This window comes from Curcuma longa, chromosome 5, assembly GCF_044706935.1.
Source record: "Curcuma longa cultivar G26 ecotype Majalengka, Jawa Barat chromosome 5, ITB_CL_G26_1.1, whole genome shotgun sequence".
Taxonomy (NCBI): Eukaryota; Viridiplantae; Streptophyta; class Magnoliopsida; order Zingiberales; family Zingiberaceae; genus Curcuma; species Curcuma longa.
This window is the reverse complement of record NC_133865.1, coordinates 5383804-5400913: the sequence shown is the minus strand read 5'-3', so window position 1 is coordinate 5400913 and position 17110 is coordinate 5383804. Positions and strand designations below refer to the sequence as shown.

Sequence of the window (17110 nt, the reverse complement as noted above, 5' to 3'; positions counted from 1 at the left end):
TGTAGTTCATAATTTGAAATGAATTGGAGTGTTCGAAGCCTGTAAAGTACTTTCATTCTTAACTTGATGAAAATTGGCAAATTGGGTTTACTGTTGGTTCAAGAAAACTTGAACCTTAAGTGATAAGCAAGAGATAAGAGAGGAAACTGCCGCTTCAATACCGCCTCACCAGCCCACCAACAGTGCCGAAATGAGACATCCAACGATCTGCCTGCTGAGAAAGAGAGGCTGACTGAGTAGGCATCTCAGATGTTCTTCCAGATTGGTGACCAAAATTTATTTGGGGCAGCTTCTATCCAAGCATGCTAAGCGCTTTGATTCGTTAGGAAGAGCCAGCACCATCGGCAAAACAAAGCAAAGCAAAGCTGAAGCATAATCCCTTCAGTCGATCATACCAAGTCCACCCATTGAAGTAAGTCGGCTCACCAAAGCACTGTGGAGGCACCATCTAGTGATCTTTGTTGGTTCATAAAATTAAATGATAGTTGAATTTATCAAAGAACGCAAAACTACAGCGTTTGTCTTATTTGAGAAAACTTAGATGGTTTATATTGGATGATTGAAGCTCAAATTTCATATCCATTCATCTACAAATTGATGCTTCTCAGTGTTTCAGTTGCTTAAAGATTTCATGGAGGGTCTTGGCATCTGTTTTTGAGCTGGTTAATATTTTCGTTTTTAGATTTGTATGTCTTCTGGTTTTCATTTTTTTTTCCCTTTTTCAATTTATATAGCTTTAGGATATAAAACCCCAGATGTCAGCCAATAACAAAATGATTTTCAGCCAAATGAACTTGTTGCTACAAAGAGTCAAAAGGATTCGTATCCACATCAAAGATTTTCAGATGTCCTTTGGCAGACAGATCTTCTCCCACCTTAACTTGCACTGATCTACGTGAACTTCTTAATCCTAAGCTGATATTTACATCAACATCAAACAAAAAATTACTTACACAGACAGAGCCTACGAGAAACATCACAAAACTATATTGGTTTAGGTTCTTCCCTTTCAAGGTTGAGCATCGAACATCTTTCGCTTACCAGTGATTGGGAAGATGTGCTGAGTCACTCTGAAGATGTGCACCTGCATCTCAATCTGTCTGAAGAGCTCGAAGACACAGTAATCTCCTTCTTCAAGGTTGTTGCCGCGGGCGAAGGCTGCCCACCCTGCGGAAAAAATATCCGAATCCTTCCCTTTCGGAATGAAGGTGACCACCCAGGCCTTACCATTTGGGTCTCTAAGGACAATCTTCCTTCGCGTCCGAAGCATATGAGCACGAGAAAAACGAGCAGGAAGCTTCTGCATTCATTTCTGAATGAATCAACGACCAAAAAGAAGTTGTGGCAGCATTTGTGTAGGACTATATTATAATTCTTAGGATTGATTTGCAAGCATTTACGTGAACAAACATGCCAGAAAAGAATGATTGTAGTGTATGATGAACTCACCAACGCAACTTTCCCGTAGGCATTTCTTGCGCTCATTCTTTTGATGCAATACGGATGCGGAGACGTGAAAGAGTTAGCAGCTTTCTCTGCTCCTTTCTCTGCTTTCCGTCTTTCTTCTTCTGTCACTACTCTTCTGGTCGAAACATAGCCTTTCTTGCGACTAGTTGATGTCTGAATCTCGACATCTCTGCTTTCATGCTCATCCTCAGTTGTAACTTCGACAATGTTACCTGCATCTGCAGATGGTAGGCATTATATGAGACTGACTACATGATGTTGCTTTAACATTCTACTCTTGTTACACTTAATTACCTTCCGATGGAGATTTCATTGCAAACAAATCTGTCCTCTCGCACCCGTTCATGCTGAAGACCAACACTGTGAAATGCATTTCGCCGTCGTATTGGAATACCAAGAACTGGAACTCCTCGAGGGAGTGGTCCTTCACAAAACTGTGCCACCCAGCGCCAAGCAATAGCGTAGCTTCTTGTCCTGTAGAGCATACTTCAACCTGCCAGTTGCCTCCGCCAGGGCCATGAAGGACGGCCGCTTTGGACTTGGACTCCTCGTCTGAAATATTCTTCATGAAATTTTGGGGGATCTCCTGCAAATAATCAAACAGAGAAAGAATCAGATGGCACGACGAGGAGCAATCAAGCTCGAAGTGCAACAGATAGGCGTTTGGCTTGCCAGCGCGTGCGCGAAGTCTCCGACGAGCACCTTGAAGAAGTGTGGCTTCCTGATCATGGAACAGCTTTTCCTTTTCTTGTTTGGCATCATTCTCGACTCACGCTGCTTCAGAGCAACGGTGAAGACAGAAGGGAGGATTTAGCTTCCATCAAGTATGATAAGAACGAGGACAAGATTAATGGAGCTAGTCAGTTCTTATCATAATTAATATATGTTTGCACTTGAACTTCATTTAACTAAACAAAATAATTACAAAGCGTGGCCACGACGACGCTCTCATGCCCGGCGGGGCCCACTCCGTCCATCTCGCGTGCGTCCGTACACTTCACACAGTGGTGGTAGATCTTGCGTCTGAGAACAGACAACCGCCACAACTTGGCCAATGTCACCTTAGATATGGACGAAATTACATCTGTGCCCCAAAAAAAACTTTTAAAATTGTCCTACCTAATTAAAATTAACTTTTAAATTAGTTTATAAATCAGCTTGTGTCACCATTATGTAGGGGCATTTTGACAATTAAAATATTCTCTTAATTATAAAAATAAAAATTGTAAATCATTTAATATCTAGTTGCAAAATTAATCCAATTTTCAGGGCTATTTTTTTTTTAAAAAAAAAACCACCGTGTCTTTAAATGGCATCGGCTTCTCACACTGCTGCCCTCCGCCTTCCCCAACGGCCATCTCTCCGTTACACCACTAATCGCCATCGCCGTTTCCGTGACGCCACCGGGACGACGCTGCGCCAATCGGAGGATAACAAACGCTCATCAAGCGTCTCCTCCCAGTCAACGATGGCTTCGTCAGCCATCCTTTATCCTTCCCCCTTCGCCGCCATTTCGTCCTCCAGGTGCCGCGGTGCAGCCCGATCCCGGCGATTCGTCCATTTCCACTTCGGGATTCAGGAGCCCCAGTCGCGGATCGGCCGCCAGATCCTCTACTTCGAGCGTCGTAACTCCCTCCCCTACGATGACAGGGACCAAACCGGCGTCCGCACTTAAGATCGTGAAAGGGGGCTTCGGCTACGTCCTTGAGGACGTGCCCCACCTCACGGACTACCTCCCCGATTTCTCTGTGAGTTTCCTTTTCTTCTTTTTTCTTTTTTTTGCAGAAAAATTGATTTGCAGTTGAGAAGAATCCAATCTAGCTGATTTATCGATGCGATATTACTTTTTTTGATTTAACATGGCTCGCCATTTTTGATATTAGTGAAAAGGTGGGAAAGGGGAGAAGGAAAATCTTCCGGGATCGTAGTAACGCTGCAGTTTAAATGTTTACGTATACACAAAGAAACTTGATACTAACTCGTAGCCCAACTTCATCCCCGGACACTAATTTTGGTGTTAATGTTAATTAATATATAGCACTTGTTTTTTAAAAAATCATTTATTTTGTTTGTTCTGTTGGATTTTTAGCACTTTGTTTTGAAACACTTCGTACTTCTTTTGGTGCTTATGTTACTAGTAGTTGTTAGAAAAAATTGATAGGGAAATCTCATCACAAAATCCTAAATTCTATTCAATTCTCAAGAAATCACAAACATAATAATCAGAATCACAGAAGCGTACTAGAACTCATAGTTTGCAATCGATTTTAGATAATGATCTTCAATTTGTAGATTTTCTTAAAATACATAGAGTTTTGTTGATGGGGGTACAAAATTTAAAAAAAAATATCGTTTTACAAACTGGGATCATAACTCATATTTATAATTGTCTAAATTTGCTTATTTCTAATTTGACCCTTCAATAAATCAAAAATTACATATGTGATATCTATACTATTATATTCATGACAATTAAGCTCTTAAGTCATATTCTTTAATCATAATTTTGACCACATCAAATTTCTGGCTTATTTAATTGATGATATTAGACATTTATAATTATAATTATGACTCCAAAATTCTAATAATCTCCCACTAAATCATATATGTAAAGTTATAAATGTGTTGACCTTAATGAGCTCAAAACTGGAATACCTAGACTATTCTACTGTGATTCAAAGTCACTTATTGATATGCTATAATATCAAAATACAATTTAGAGAAAAAACATCTACCATTATGGATAGTTTTACTGTATTGTGAAGATATATATTGTTCCCGTCAAGAACCTCTTCTGGGCGTGCGACACTTCCTCAGTGGCACTGTGCGGCGAAGACGTTGGAGGCTAACGGACGATCGCCGGAGGCCTGCAACCACAGACACCGTGAGATGGACGGCCGGCGGGACCGGCGAGACCACTCTGATGCTTAAGTCAGCGACAGCAGGAGAGAAAAATGAGAATGGAAAGTGGCTAGTCACAGTGAGCATACCTGGCCCCTTCACAGGGGCTCGCCTTATATAAGGGAGAGTCTGACCGTACCACGGGCGAAGCAAGGTGGACATTACCTTGAAAGTACTCTCCGTACCTGGGAGGAGTGATGTCTTTAATGAGGAGGTACACTGTTGACAGTGGCGTACGTCTAGACGGCGCGTGGCCATACTCAGCGGCGTGCTTGTCAGCGGGAGTGGTCAATAGGACAAGAAAGGGAGTGGTCAGTGACAGAAGGTACGATTCGGCCCCGACTCCCTGGGTCGAGTCGGGTAGGCTGCTCAGTCGGGCTATCCGGGAATCGGCTTGGCAGGGCTATCTGTGACATCTACTGACGAGCTCCGACTTCTCAGGAAGAGTCGGGTATGCTGCTCGGTCGGGCTATCCGGGAATCGGCTCGGTAGGGTCATTCGTGTCCTCGGCGGATGCACCGGGCTATCGGGCTGGGATGTAGACCTCTCGGGCGGTTACCCCGGGACCTGGATCCGGGCCCCAGTGCTTCGGCCGACTGCTCCCGGATGATTGACTCGACTCGGCCGTGTCTCTCGGTCGGATCCGGGCCCGTATCCTTACGACCGTAACATATATATATTTTTTTATGTTAGACTTCTAATATTAGGTTTCTTCTCAATCATATCCTAGGGGATACCAGCTTCTCTTTCTGTAATATTTTGCAGTAAATTCGGAGATATCTCAAAGTTGCTGTTGTTGGAATCCCCAAGACAATAGATAATGACATAGCAGTATCGATTTTTTTCCTTTTCTCTTTCTTTCCTTTTCTATGATATTTTACTATGTTTGAAAACTAGTATCCTGTTCATTGTCACATTTTGCATTGTGATTCTTATTCAGGTTATTGACAAGTCCTTTGGTTTTGATACTGCTGTTGAAGAGGCCCAGCGTGCAATTAATGCTGCACATGTAAGGGCTGAGAGTGTTGAGAATGGAATCGGCGTAGTGAAATTAATGGGTCGCTATAGTGGTAAAACTTCTTTATGAACGTAAACGCAATCTAATAGTAATCAGTGATAATTCTTTCTTAAACTGTGTGGATTTTTTTCTAATTATTTAATAACATACATTTATGAGAAGCACGCATTATATATTTGATATCTGTAAGAATTAGCATCGTGCATACGTCTATGAGCTGTCTGAATTATAATAAATCATAAGTCAGCCAGGATATGATTTTTTACTACCTTGATGGTAGCAAATTTTCTTGAGCATGAGAAGAATCCATGATGAGTTTTTTGTTTTTAATACTTCACTAATGCAATATGATGTATTTGAAGTTCCTAAGATATGGCCATGTAGATTAATTTGCAGTATGATTATGCAATTTTGACCTTCTGAGATAAGAACTTTTAATGATGCAGGGTTTATTGCAATGTATGCAACTCTTGCAAGCCGAGATGTGGTTAGTGACATTTATTTCCTTGATTTGCATGTAACAGAGCCTTGTTACTAGCTGGTTGAGACATTAATTGCTTTTCTGATTTTGCCAATGAATGACTGAAAAATAATGTCCCTTCCCCTGGGTCAATGTTTTGATTTTGTTCTTTTCTCCTCCCACTTAGGGCTGTTGCTTAATCCCGGAATCCCCCTTTTATTTGGAAGGAAAAGGTGGCCTGTTTGAATATGTAGAGAAGACCCTTAAAGAAAATGGGCATATGGTAATAGTTGTTGCTGAGGGTGCTGGACAAGATATTATTGCTGAAAGCATGAAGTCAATGGAGCATGAAGATGCTTCTGGGAACAAACTACTTCTGGATGTTGGTCTATGGTTGTCCCGGAGGATAAAGGTCCACTTCAAATTCAATTCTAACCCCATATCTATCTACCTATATGTTCAATCTGGAGTAGTTTTCATTCCTTTCTACATCCATCATGCGCTTAATACACATCTAGCAAAAGTGCAGTTCTAATAGGTTTCAGTTGTACATGATGATGCACTTGTATCTTCCTTTGTTCTACTGTGATACTTCTTATCAATCCTGATGATGATCATGCTAGTTATTTGCATTTTGGCCTTGCATGATGCAGGATTACTTCTCGAGAAGACAGAAGATGGTGATAAATCTTAAATATATAGGTATGTTCGGCTATACTTTACTCAATCAAGTCAATCATGCAATCTAATTTTGTCAACTGTAGATGTAAAAGTTTGTCTATATAGGTATGTTTGGCTATACAATTTTTTTTAAGCCAGTGCTAAACATGGAATCAAAATACAATCACATGAAAACAACTTATTAGCTGGAACCCTCTTCTTGTAAAACATTGGTACATAGCATGGTACTGATTTCTGTTTAAAACTTATCACTAAATAAATTATCTTATGCAAAAAAATGGAATCCGTCACTTTAGCAGCCCTACACTAAATAAATTATCTTGAACTATAGAACCGAGTAAGATAAGATATTTGATCGCCTTTAGATCAATAATCTTCCTGATACTAAGGCGCTTAGAAAATGTGGCTTTCATCGAACGGTATTCTATAATCTGTATCACAAAAACTATATGGTTTGTCATATTGTCATTTAATACGATCATTTACACAGTTCTCAAATTATATATTATGAGATGAGTACTACTGACCTAAATACATGATTGAGCTTGGGTGGGTTAAACATCTTATACTGATGCTCAAGGTGCCACTATTTAGTAGCTGAAGTACATATCTTTATTTTATCATAAAGTTGCAGAAAAAGGAAAAGGTCAGAACTGTGGGTAAGGCTGCTTTCTTCAACCAATCAACCAAGTTTTTTAAGTTCTAAAGATGTGGGAAGCAGATGCTACTGGCGAGTAATAAAAACCGACCGAGGATGAGTCAAAATGTTTGTGGATAATGGTTCTCGTTTAGAATAAATCTATGAGATATGGGTTAAGTAATGGGGTCAAATTATTTAACGAAGGAGTTAATGGTCAAATTGTGTTGATAGCTGGACTGAATTTGAATAATTTATACATTTTGTTGGCCAACGCAGTAGTTTGTTTTGTTTTTTTTGTTTTCCTTTGGTTGGTTAAATTGCTTGTGTTAATAATATTTCTAAATAATTTAATAAGTCGACACGGCTTAAATTTTTTTAAAAATATAAATAGGGAAAATATTTATAAAATAGTTTTAAAAATTTTAAATATAGATAATTTTTTTATTTTACAAATAAAATTTAACCGAAAACTATTTTATATTTTTATTTTTACAAATGCTCGAGCTTTCGAAAACTCGTTGATGTGACTGAAAATAACATGCGAAATTCAAAGGTCCAGATTCTCCTAACATGCAACAAAAATACAAAAAGGAAAATTGTGGAAGCCAACTGAATTAACAAAAAAAAATCATTGTGTTAAAAAATTTTCTCTATTTTTCTATCCTTGAGAATCTTCTCGTAATAAACCTTTTCACTTTTTTCTTATAGCCCCCTCCTTTTTATGATAATGAAAATTCTATTTTAACGCCTACAAAATTTAAAATTAGAAACATGCACATTATAAATTTTAAACCTTAACGTGATCAATTTTTTTTTTATAACTCAAGTTTTCGATTCTTAAGATTCGATTAATTTTACGATCTAAGTTTTCCATTCTTAAGATTGGTTCGACTCCATAAAAGTTTCAACTCCGGAAGCCCCAACCCCACAGAAGTGCACATTGACAGTCGACTCTTCATGGTCTTTGTTATCCCAAAGATTGTCTTAACGCTGAAATTAGTATTCTGCTCGTGGTTTCGTTTTCCTTGTGGGCTTCCTCCCATAGTACTTCGGCTCATGACCTTCCAACTCAAGTTTTTCCATTAAATTCAGTATTAGTGTATTGCCCCAACATAGGATCCAACTATGATACTTTGAAGATCCTTTTTACGTCTTAATTATTGCATTAAGCTTGAGTTTTTATATCAAATATTTAATTTATATCAATTAATTGAAGTGGACGGTTAATTTTGAGATGGATGATGATCCCGATTCATACTCCATTTCTAAACTTTTGTGGCAATTTTATCAAATATGAATTTCTAATTTGTGATGGCGATTTTCAATTTTTAAAATAGACATCTAAATATGCCTTTTTTTGTGTGGCGATTTCCAATTTTTAAACATGACTTTTTTATTATTATTTTCTTAAAGATTTTAAACTTTTAAGGAAAGTAGACAATTTTTGGGGGACGAATAGAATTTTTTATTACGTCCTCCAGCATTTTTGCCTCTTTCTAAGCCCCTTATCGAATTTGTTAAAGATGAGGGAGGTGGCGTGAAAAGTGTACATCGTCTTCCCTCCCATTTATCCCGATAGATTCGGTTTGTGCCCTGTGTCCGTCGGGTAGCGAGATGCGCAGCAGCAGCCATGGAGGTCGTCGGTCTCAAACCTTTCTTTAGGGCTACTCTCTCCTCCCACCTTTACCCGATCGCTACTCGTTCCTGCTCCAAGTGCCCCAAACCCCCGCCCCTTTCCATCTCTTTGGATTCCTCCACCAGCCGATTTCCCGCCGGCCCGGTCGCCTCCACCTCTTCCTCGTTCAATCCATTATGCATCATCCTCCATTCGCTCCGCGGTTTAGTCTTCTCCCATCTGCCAAAGATGCGGTCTTGGCTGCGCGGCGGCCTGCCCGATGGCTGCGAACGCGAACGGGAGGACTTCCTCTGCTGCGGCGGGATCGGGACGTTTCTGATGAGCACCACGGCGGTCGTGTCCAGGGACCGGGTTAGCCCATTCCTGTGGACGCTCGCCGGAAACCCCACCTTCATATCGGGATTAGTCGCTTGGTCCCTGGCTCAGACCATTAAGATGCTTCTCAACTTCTTCTTTGAGAGGAGGTGGGACCTCGGAGTGTTGTTCAGCTCCGGGGGAATGCCATCTTCGCACTCCGCGCTGTGCACGGCGCTCACTGCTTCTGTGGCTCTGTGCCATGGGGTGGGCGACTCGCTCTTCCCAGTGTGCCTAGGGTTCAGCCTTATTGTCATGTATGATGCCATCGGTGTCAGACGGCATGCCGGCATGCAGGCTGAGGTGAATGTTCCTGTCTTTTGATTTATTTACTATTTGTTTCTCCATGCCGATAGAACAATACTAAAGTTATTTCACAGCTTTTGTGTGATTAATGAACATTGTTCATGAATAAAGCTAAAAAAGAATTCATAAATGAGCTTGCTCATAACAGGCTTAAGCTTTTTTTTAGGTTTTCTAGTTAGACACTAAAGAGCTGTTTGAGATTAACTCTGCTTCACACAGATACTATTTGCGTGTATATCAAAGTGTGGTTTAAATTAGTTTTTGTTGGAAAATTAAGCATTTGATTTTGTTCCTTCATAAAGATTTTAGGTTTTCTTTAGATCCAATGTTTTGTCAAGTTGGCTATAAACCTTATAAAATAAGTGTACAAGTGAGTTTTGAAACTAAAGCTTATCTGTTGAAATTTGTTTATTTCCTCTTAGATAAATCACACTTAATTTTTCTTGTTGGAGTTTCAGCTCTACCCTGTTCATGATATCAGCTATTGTTAACTAGATGATTTTAGTAAGAGCCCGATAAATGTGACTCCTCATGTTTAGTCTCACATTATGAACTGTGGGCTAATAGAAAGTTTATAAACTTAGATGAGAGAGCTTACTGTTAATTTAGATTTAAACATTTTGGGTTGCTAAGGACGTCAAGACTTAAAATGGGGGTGATTGTGACACCCTAAATTTAGTGCTAAATTGTGGGCTAATAGAGAAGCTTTATAAGCTTTAGATGAGAGAGCCATTATTAACTTAGGTCTAAGAGTTTTGTTAATGGGTCAATTCTCTCATTTAAGCAAGTGGTGACAACAAACTAATCAAATTGATTGAACATGAAAGATACTCATTGCAGTCATGACATTCAAGTGAAATTATTGCTGTAGATGTATAACAATCCTCGCAAATGAGATGACTCATTAACATACAAGGTCCAAGCATGGCTCAAAATGTATAAGCACAAGTTAATATCAATCCAATTATTTAAGCCTTAAACACTCCCCCACCACCCCTGACTTTAAAATGCTTATTTTTTATACTAATAAATGTGATTTGCTCATCTAAGCCTTATAAACTGCTTGTTTTATCCCATAACTTATTATATGTGACTAAACAAAGTCATAAAATATTTCTTCCTCATATTCCTATGGCAAATTAGCAGCTTAAAGCTTCTATAGTTGTACAGTTAAATATAGTCATAGAATAAGTAGTGATAGTACTCGGGTTATTTCCAAAGCGACGGCTGGTCTCACTTCTTGATCGGCCAAGCCAATTTTCCGAGTACTCCCGGGTTGCCAATATCTTTCCCCGAGCATTAAGTATGGTCAGCACCCCCAAGCACTAAATGAGGCCAACATCCCCGAGTACTAAGTTTGGTCAACATCCCCAAGCACTTAATCTGCATGCAGCGACATCCCACTCGGGCTTGGGAAAATCATTTGGGGTTTATTCCCCGAGTACTTTGGCGCTCGTTCAATGATAGCTCATTCGAACTCGGGAGATGCATCTTAGGTGCTCGGCCAAATCAGTACTCAACTTCAGCTCTCGACGATCGGGCAAACAAGCACCATCCACATGAAAATTTTCTTCAACGGTTGTTGCCAATGGATAGCGGGTGGGTATGTGACATTCCAGGTGGAGATTCCCCTCGACGATTATCTCCTAACTACCCTTCAGAAGGAGAGCTGGCCTACCTAGTGGACATTATCAAAGGTGTGGTTCAACAGTTGTCGCTCCTCGGTTCCCTAACTGCCTCTCCAAGGACAGCCATGTGAAGATTCCTTTTCGCCGACTGTATAACAACCGAGGAAGGTAGGTTAGAGATATGATTTTCTTTTCGCATGCGGAGGTAACTCTTCTCCGTTGCACTCTCTCTCTCTCTCGCATCATTGCGAGTTCCTTTCTTTGATCCAGTTCTGACTTGAACGTCTAAGTGGTCGCACGAGTAACGCCAGCCAACCTTGACGTACATCCCTTTGCCTGCCATCAAAGTTTGGCCAACTAGCTGTTTGTCATAACCTTGACTCAAAAGGCATTCGGGAGAGGAGCCCGAGTAAGCAAAAAATCACTATCAAGTAGGATAGCAGCATAAAGCTTCTGTAGTTATGGAGTTAAATATAATCATGGAACTAGTATGCGTTTCTACACCATCATTATGATTCTAGGATCCCATGGGTGATGGACAACTAGAGGGGAGAGAGCACATTGAAGAGAGAAGCCTGCTCTAATCTCCAGATAAAAAGTTGAAATAAAAAAGAGGACTTCTGTGTTGTATCCTGTTTTTTCCTTTCTCTCTTTCATGTACAAATATAGATATCTCTTACATTAATTTTCATTTACTAATTTTCAATCATTCAACTCCACTAATTGAAACCGATACAAGCATTATCAAAATCTAGCCATGCCAAAACCCTAACCTTTTAAGTGTCTAAACTAGGTGCAAGTGGGTTAGATGGTGAAGGAGTGCCTGAGATACCTATATAGAATATGAAGATCTTGAGATTGATCAAAATATACCTTGTCAAATGAATATTGCATGTATTTGTATATAGCAATATGTAAACAAAGCAATTGATATCATTATTATCATCGGCTATGTTTGTCTGGACTATTTGATTCATTTATACGAATCTTATTCCTCCATTGAGTTATATGCAAGGAATATCACCAATAATGATTCAAGTAAAGTTATTTTTTATTCCATTGACTTTTTTTTTTGTCACTCTGTACCACTTATATTTTCTTTTCATTGATTCAAGCCTTCTAATCATAGAACTTATTAATTGTTTTTGTACATATCCATACCACCATCTCAATTTATTTTCACTCATTTTATTATCTATTGGAAGAGCTACTCTTAATTATTGCCGAATTTTAATAATTTTATTTCATCCTTTCTAGTAATCCTATATATCTAACATTTTTCATCTATGCTATATTATCTTTCTATGTGTGTTATTTCATAACAATTCAACACTCTAGCCCATAAAGTTTGATAGGTTTTATTTATTATAAACTTTTTTTAGCCTAAGGAGAACATAATGTTTGCATAAGAGACCCAAAAATAAAGTTGCGAATTGATATTATTGTGAGAGACACCTAATACATGTATGTGCAGGACTTGATATAAAATCATAAGCCTAATGCATCCAATTTGGGATTAAATTATTAAACCCACAACTTCTCCTAGTAAATCATAATACCTCTACAGGAGCTTTCTGCCTTTTTTTATAGAGAAAATATTCAAATTCCTACGATTTTGAATTTTATATACGATAGTTTCCTTTATTTAGTGTCTCCAAATTCCTATAGCAGGGATGTATATGGTGAGGCACCCATTTGATCTCTGTATGAACTTAGAATCTTGCATAGATTCCTAAGCTGTAGGCCCTGCTTCAAGTTTAGATGGAGCTTCATGATACTGCAAATGTGGGCGACAAGCTGACAACCCATTAAATTTCTGTGATAATGTTCCTGTTAAGCTTGGAAAGGAAAATATTCTATTGTATTCATAAAAGACAGCCATTACAAGGTATATGTAGGACTCAACTTTGACTCTTAATCCTAAAACATCTTACGGGGGACTAAACTCATGTGATTCATAGAAATTATTGATGGAGCACGCATGTGGTTGGACCTCAAGCCAGTACGTCAACCAAGAGAGAAGATAAAAAGTAAAATGAAGATGAAGAACAAGTTAGGCTTCAGGAGATTAAAGCAATTTGTACCTAAGAAATCTTTGGGTGAAACTCGTTGTGTTAAGGTTGCAAAGTATAAACTTGAGGTGCCTGATTTGTCACAAGAAGCTCAACATCCTTAAACTCTGGTTCATTTGTATGCAGCATGACATTCTTCAACGTCTTTTCAGGTTATAATTGTATCGGTTGCTCTCTCAAGATTTCAGTCATAATTGTACTTTGAACTCTCGTGCTGAAGTGTTACTCTTTTAAGTTAAAGCACTTGGTTTCCCACATTTACTAGTTACTAAATCATCTCGTGATATCCAATATGCACATGTAACTTTTATAGATGTTCAGTTGATAGCAGAGATATCCGATTGACCAATATGTGTTCAATATATGATGATTTGGGAAGATGGAAGGAATGAAACTACTCAAAAGCTTCTAGAGACATACACACACGTTGTATTTAGGTGTCAGATACTAATAATTTGCATTTTATCTGCTTTCCAAAAGAATTATTTGGAAATGTTGTCTGCTTGTGCATATCTGATGGCTCCACTGAGGCAATAGACTTGTTTTCTGCTTGAAACCAATCTTTCACTTCTGACATTTTTTTTCTGTGTTGTGCCAATCCAGGTACTTAATAAGATCATTGAGGACTTGTTTCAAGCACATCCTATCAGTAAAAGAAAGCTTAAGGAGCTCCTGGGACACACCCCATCCCAAGTCTTTGCTGGGGCTGTACTAGGCATCTTAGTCGCCTTCTTTTGTTGCCACGGTTACGGTTTGGCCGTTTAGGTCCATCGGAAAAACAGACTTATGGTCAATCTTTGTTGACATTATAGTAAACATGTTTCCGGGAAGAATATTCTGGCTTTATTTTTACCTTCTCAAAATACTTGATCATGTACTATCCAATGGATAGTTAGAGGACGGTATTTTGACGAATTTAACTTGATGATTCATATTGATTTCCGCATGCTGACATGTTCAGCTTGTTCTTCCTGTTGAGAAACTAATGCAACAGTAGATTTATGTGCTGTAGTTTCGGTTACAACTTTGAGAAAACTGTCTGAGTGTTTGCCCTGCAACATCCCATCAATTGGATCGACTAATATCCATCTAAGCTGCATGGAGAAAATTTGCCAAGAACATCAAGAACAATCAATTGCCTACCCTCCCTGAGGAACTCATTTGCTTAAAGGCAACATAACAAGTACGATATAATTATATCAACTGAACACCAAAAGTAAATGATGAAATGATTTTGCTTCCAAGGGCTGGTAGAGCTCCTCACAAAGTTAATTCAATTCAAATCCAATATTATATGAACTAAGAGCATCAAAAGATAACCCAACTAATTAGGATATCTGGAATGCTGTGAACTATTTCCCTACTTTTTCTTTTCTTTTCATATTAGCTGAAACCCCAATACCTGAGAGCTCTTGGATGAAGATAAAATAAAAACTTTTCAGGCACATACCTTCCAACAACAACAGCAAGATCCCCTCTGATTGTACCAGGTTCTGATTTTTGTGGATCGGTAGCACCAATTAACTTTCGGCCATATTTTATAACTCCTTCCCCTTCCCAAACCTACAATGTAAATTATAATGAAAGTAATTTCAATAAATGAAAAATAGGGTTAGCAACTAGATAAGTTAAATATAAGGAAATCTTCTGAGGGAAGGTAACATGACTTTTATCTTACCATAGCAACCACAGGGCCTGAGCTAAGAAAATCACAAAGGCCATTGAAGAATGGCCTTTCTTTAAGATCATGGTAGTGTTTCTGGGCAAAATCTTTTGAAGGAATCACGATCTTTATTGCCACAAGCTTAAACCCCTTTTTTTCAAAACGAGATATAATCTCTGCAATCTGAAGAAAAAAAATGTGATCAGGTGCACTAGAAGTCACATATAAGTTTACATGGCATGTTAGACTACTAAGATGTTGAATCTTATCTGAAAAACAAAATAGCTAGCACAACCTATTCCTAGTTCCTACCCAGATTCAGTTTCACATCATAAGTAAATTTTAAAGATTTATTAAGGTGATGAGGTAAGATAAACATATGAAAGTATGTAGCATAAATATGTGAAACTACTACCTCAACAATTTCATCTAGGATAAAATAAATATTAAAACTTGTTTAAAAAATTATAAATTCATCTAAAATTGTAGTAAAATCATTACAATTGATAGCTGGGAAAATTATAGCAAATTTAATAATTCGTGAATTATTATAATATAATTATCATAACTGATGGATTCCCTAAACAAGTTGTTGTGTTCTTATATCTCAACTCCAATTTGTATGTATTTATACTAAGTGCTGGCAGTTATGATGGAAACATGTAAACAAGTCTTTTAAATGGCCTAGAAGATAGAAGCATTTATGACTAAATCACTTTTGAAGTTCCAACAAATCTATCACATATATTTTCAATTTTGTAGCAATCCAACAGAAAAAATTTTATGAACAAATTTTTAAATAATTTCTCATAGTATTTTTCAAGTGACATCATAGCATTCCACAAATTTTCATGATAGATTAAGTAAGTAGCCCTTAAATTAAGAAATTTTGTCTGCAAGTTTGAGAAAAATTTGTTAAAGGGACAAATTTTCATGACAGATTAAGTAATTAGCCCTCAAAGTAAAAAATTTTATGCTCGTAAATCTTGGGTTTCCATTCAAAAACATACCAGTCCTCTTTGCACTCCGTCGGGTTTGATTGCAATGAATGTCCTCTCCAGCTTAAATATAGACAATTCTTAGAAAAAAAAATTACAACATATAATACATAACCAAATTAAATCCATCTTCTGCAGTTTACCTCTGCTGCTTGTAGCTGTTGATCTTGAAGCATATATACTGCCAACCAAGGAAAAGAAAGTACAAATAAGCATGCAGCCAACAAAAAGCAAGGCACATGGAAAGCTATAATGTTTTAACCTACAAAATGATAAACATTCGCGTTTAGCAATATACAAGGTATATAAACATGGACTTTTATACCAAAAATCCATATGCATGATGATTCCAAGCAAGAATATCAATATGAAAACAATATATAAATAGCATCACATAATGTGTGAGCCAAGATACAAAATTACACACCCTTCAGCACAGTAGTGAGTACTGGAAATAATCATCACTATTCTCAAGAAACCTTGGTAATGTAGAGGATAAAGGATTTCAACAGAGTAAGAAAAACATAAATACAAGATATTCACCTCCAGCAGGAACAGCTAGAGCACCATATAACCATCCCATTGATGTGCTTTTGAGATCAGCCTCATCACAAAAGGAAGAAAGACAGCGTACTGGCCCTCTGGCAACCGTTGCAGTGGCTGCTGCTACATTGCGCCACTCTGAAGAATATAAACTTGTCAGATGGAAGTTAGAGTAGGTTTATGAATGATTCGGGGTTGTGAATAATTCAAAGTCATACAAACAAAAAAGTTGACATCATTCTCATGTTCCTGAAAAAATTGTAGGCAGTGTATTGTAATCACAAATAGCCAGCAAAACTACACCAGTATATTACAATCTCTTCCATATAATCTTGGGATCACAAGGGACCTAGTGATTGAGTTAATTTTTGGTAGCACTATTATTGAGCAAAAATATTTAACAAGTCTAAAAATATTTTCCAGCAAAGTATAGATATTAAAGTAAGTGAGAAAAAAAGGTTCCTCTAGAATCAGATTAGAAGGAAAATTTTCCTTCATTGATAAACTACAGGAAAGCTAGTAGTACCACAAGTATCCCACTATTTGCTTTAGCGAAAATTGGTAGCCCACTGAAAATCCCACTGAAAATATCTTCCACAGAAAATCTGGACTTTAAAATCTCTGAAAGCCCTACAGCTACTAAATTTTCACATAGGAATGCAAGTGTTTTGATTTTGAACTAGAAATAGTGTAACAAAAGCAAAAAGCTATGAATTACAAACAAACTGCATGGAGCAGTTAAT

General features: G+C 38.0%; 3 protein-coding genes and 1 pseudogene across 4 annotated transcripts in view; 2 read left to right on the top strand and 2 right to left on the bottom strand.

Moving 5' to 3' along the window:
- Window positions 1-1009: 1009 nt before the first annotated feature.
- On the bottom strand, window positions 1010-2229 carry LOC141829535 (B3 domain-containing protein Os01g0723500-like). Its single transcript, XM_074717027.1, has 4 exons — window positions 2140-2229; window positions 1762-2053; window positions 1450-1685; window positions 1010-1300 (listed from the first exon to the last, which is right to left on the bottom strand). The coding sequence occupies exons 1-4, from the start codon at window positions 2227-2229 to the stop codon at window positions 1010-1012; spliced, it is 909 nt and encodes a 302-aa protein (XP_074573128.1).
- Window positions 2230-3110: 881 nt separating this feature from the next.
- Window positions 3111-17110, top strand: part of LOC141829533 (ATP-dependent 6-phosphofructokinase 3-like) — a 24173-nt pseudogene continuing 10173 nt past the window's right edge.
- On the top strand, window positions 8775-14109 carry LOC141829536 (uncharacterized). Its single transcript, XM_074717028.1, has 2 exons — window positions 8775-9460; window positions 13767-14109. Exons 1-2 carry the CDS (start codon window positions 8798-8800, stop codon window positions 13926-13928), a joined length of 825 nt encoding a protein of 274 aa, XP_074573129.1. The 5' UTR covers window positions 8775-8797; the 3' UTR covers window positions 13929-14109.
- The window catches only part of LOC141829538 (nucleoside diphosphate kinase III, chloroplastic/mitochondrial-like), a 24578-nt gene continuing 21551 nt past the window's right edge, over window positions 14084-17110 (bottom strand). Inside the window, exons 2-7 of one of the 2 annotated variants that reach the window (XM_074717032.1) lie at window positions 16368-16505; window positions 15968-16005; window positions 15837-15887; window positions 14842-15009; window positions 14614-14726; window positions 14084-14257 (exon numbers count right to left, since the gene is read on the bottom strand). In XM_074717032.1, the coding sequence (XP_074573133.1) occupies window positions 14242-14257; window positions 14614-14726; window positions 14842-15009; window positions 15837-15887; window positions 15968-16005; window positions 16368-16505 (524 nt within the window). In that variant the 3' untranslated portion in view covers window positions 14084-14241. Of the gene's footprint in view, window positions 14258-14405; window positions 14727-14841; window positions 15010-15836; window positions 15888-15967; window positions 16006-16367; window positions 16506-17110 lie in introns of those variants that run through there. The other variant, XM_074717031.1, reaches the window with a different exon arrangement.

Bases quoted from the DNA above. Each gene is read 5' to 3' on its own strand.
- LOC141829535 (XM_074717027.1), bottom strand. From the start codon at position 2,229: ATGATGCCAAACAAGAAAAGGAAAAGCTGTTCCATGATCAGGAAGCCA. The intron at 1,686-1,761 runs GTAATTAAGTGT...TACCATCTGCAG, and splicing joins AATGAAATCTCCATCGGAAG to ATGCAGGTAACATTGTCGAA. The intron at 1,301-1,449 runs GTGAGTTCATCA...AAATGAATGCAG, and splicing joins CCTACGGGAAAGTTGCGTTG to AAGCTTCCTGCTCGTTTTTC.
- LOC141829536 (XM_074717028.1), top strand. From the start codon at position 8,798: ATGGAGGTCGTCGGTCTCAAACCTTTCTTTAGGGCTACTCTCTCCTCC. The intron at 9,461-13,766 runs GTGAATGTTCCT...GTGCCAATCCAG, and splicing joins ATGCCGGCATGCAGGCTGAG to GTACTTAATAAGATCATTGA.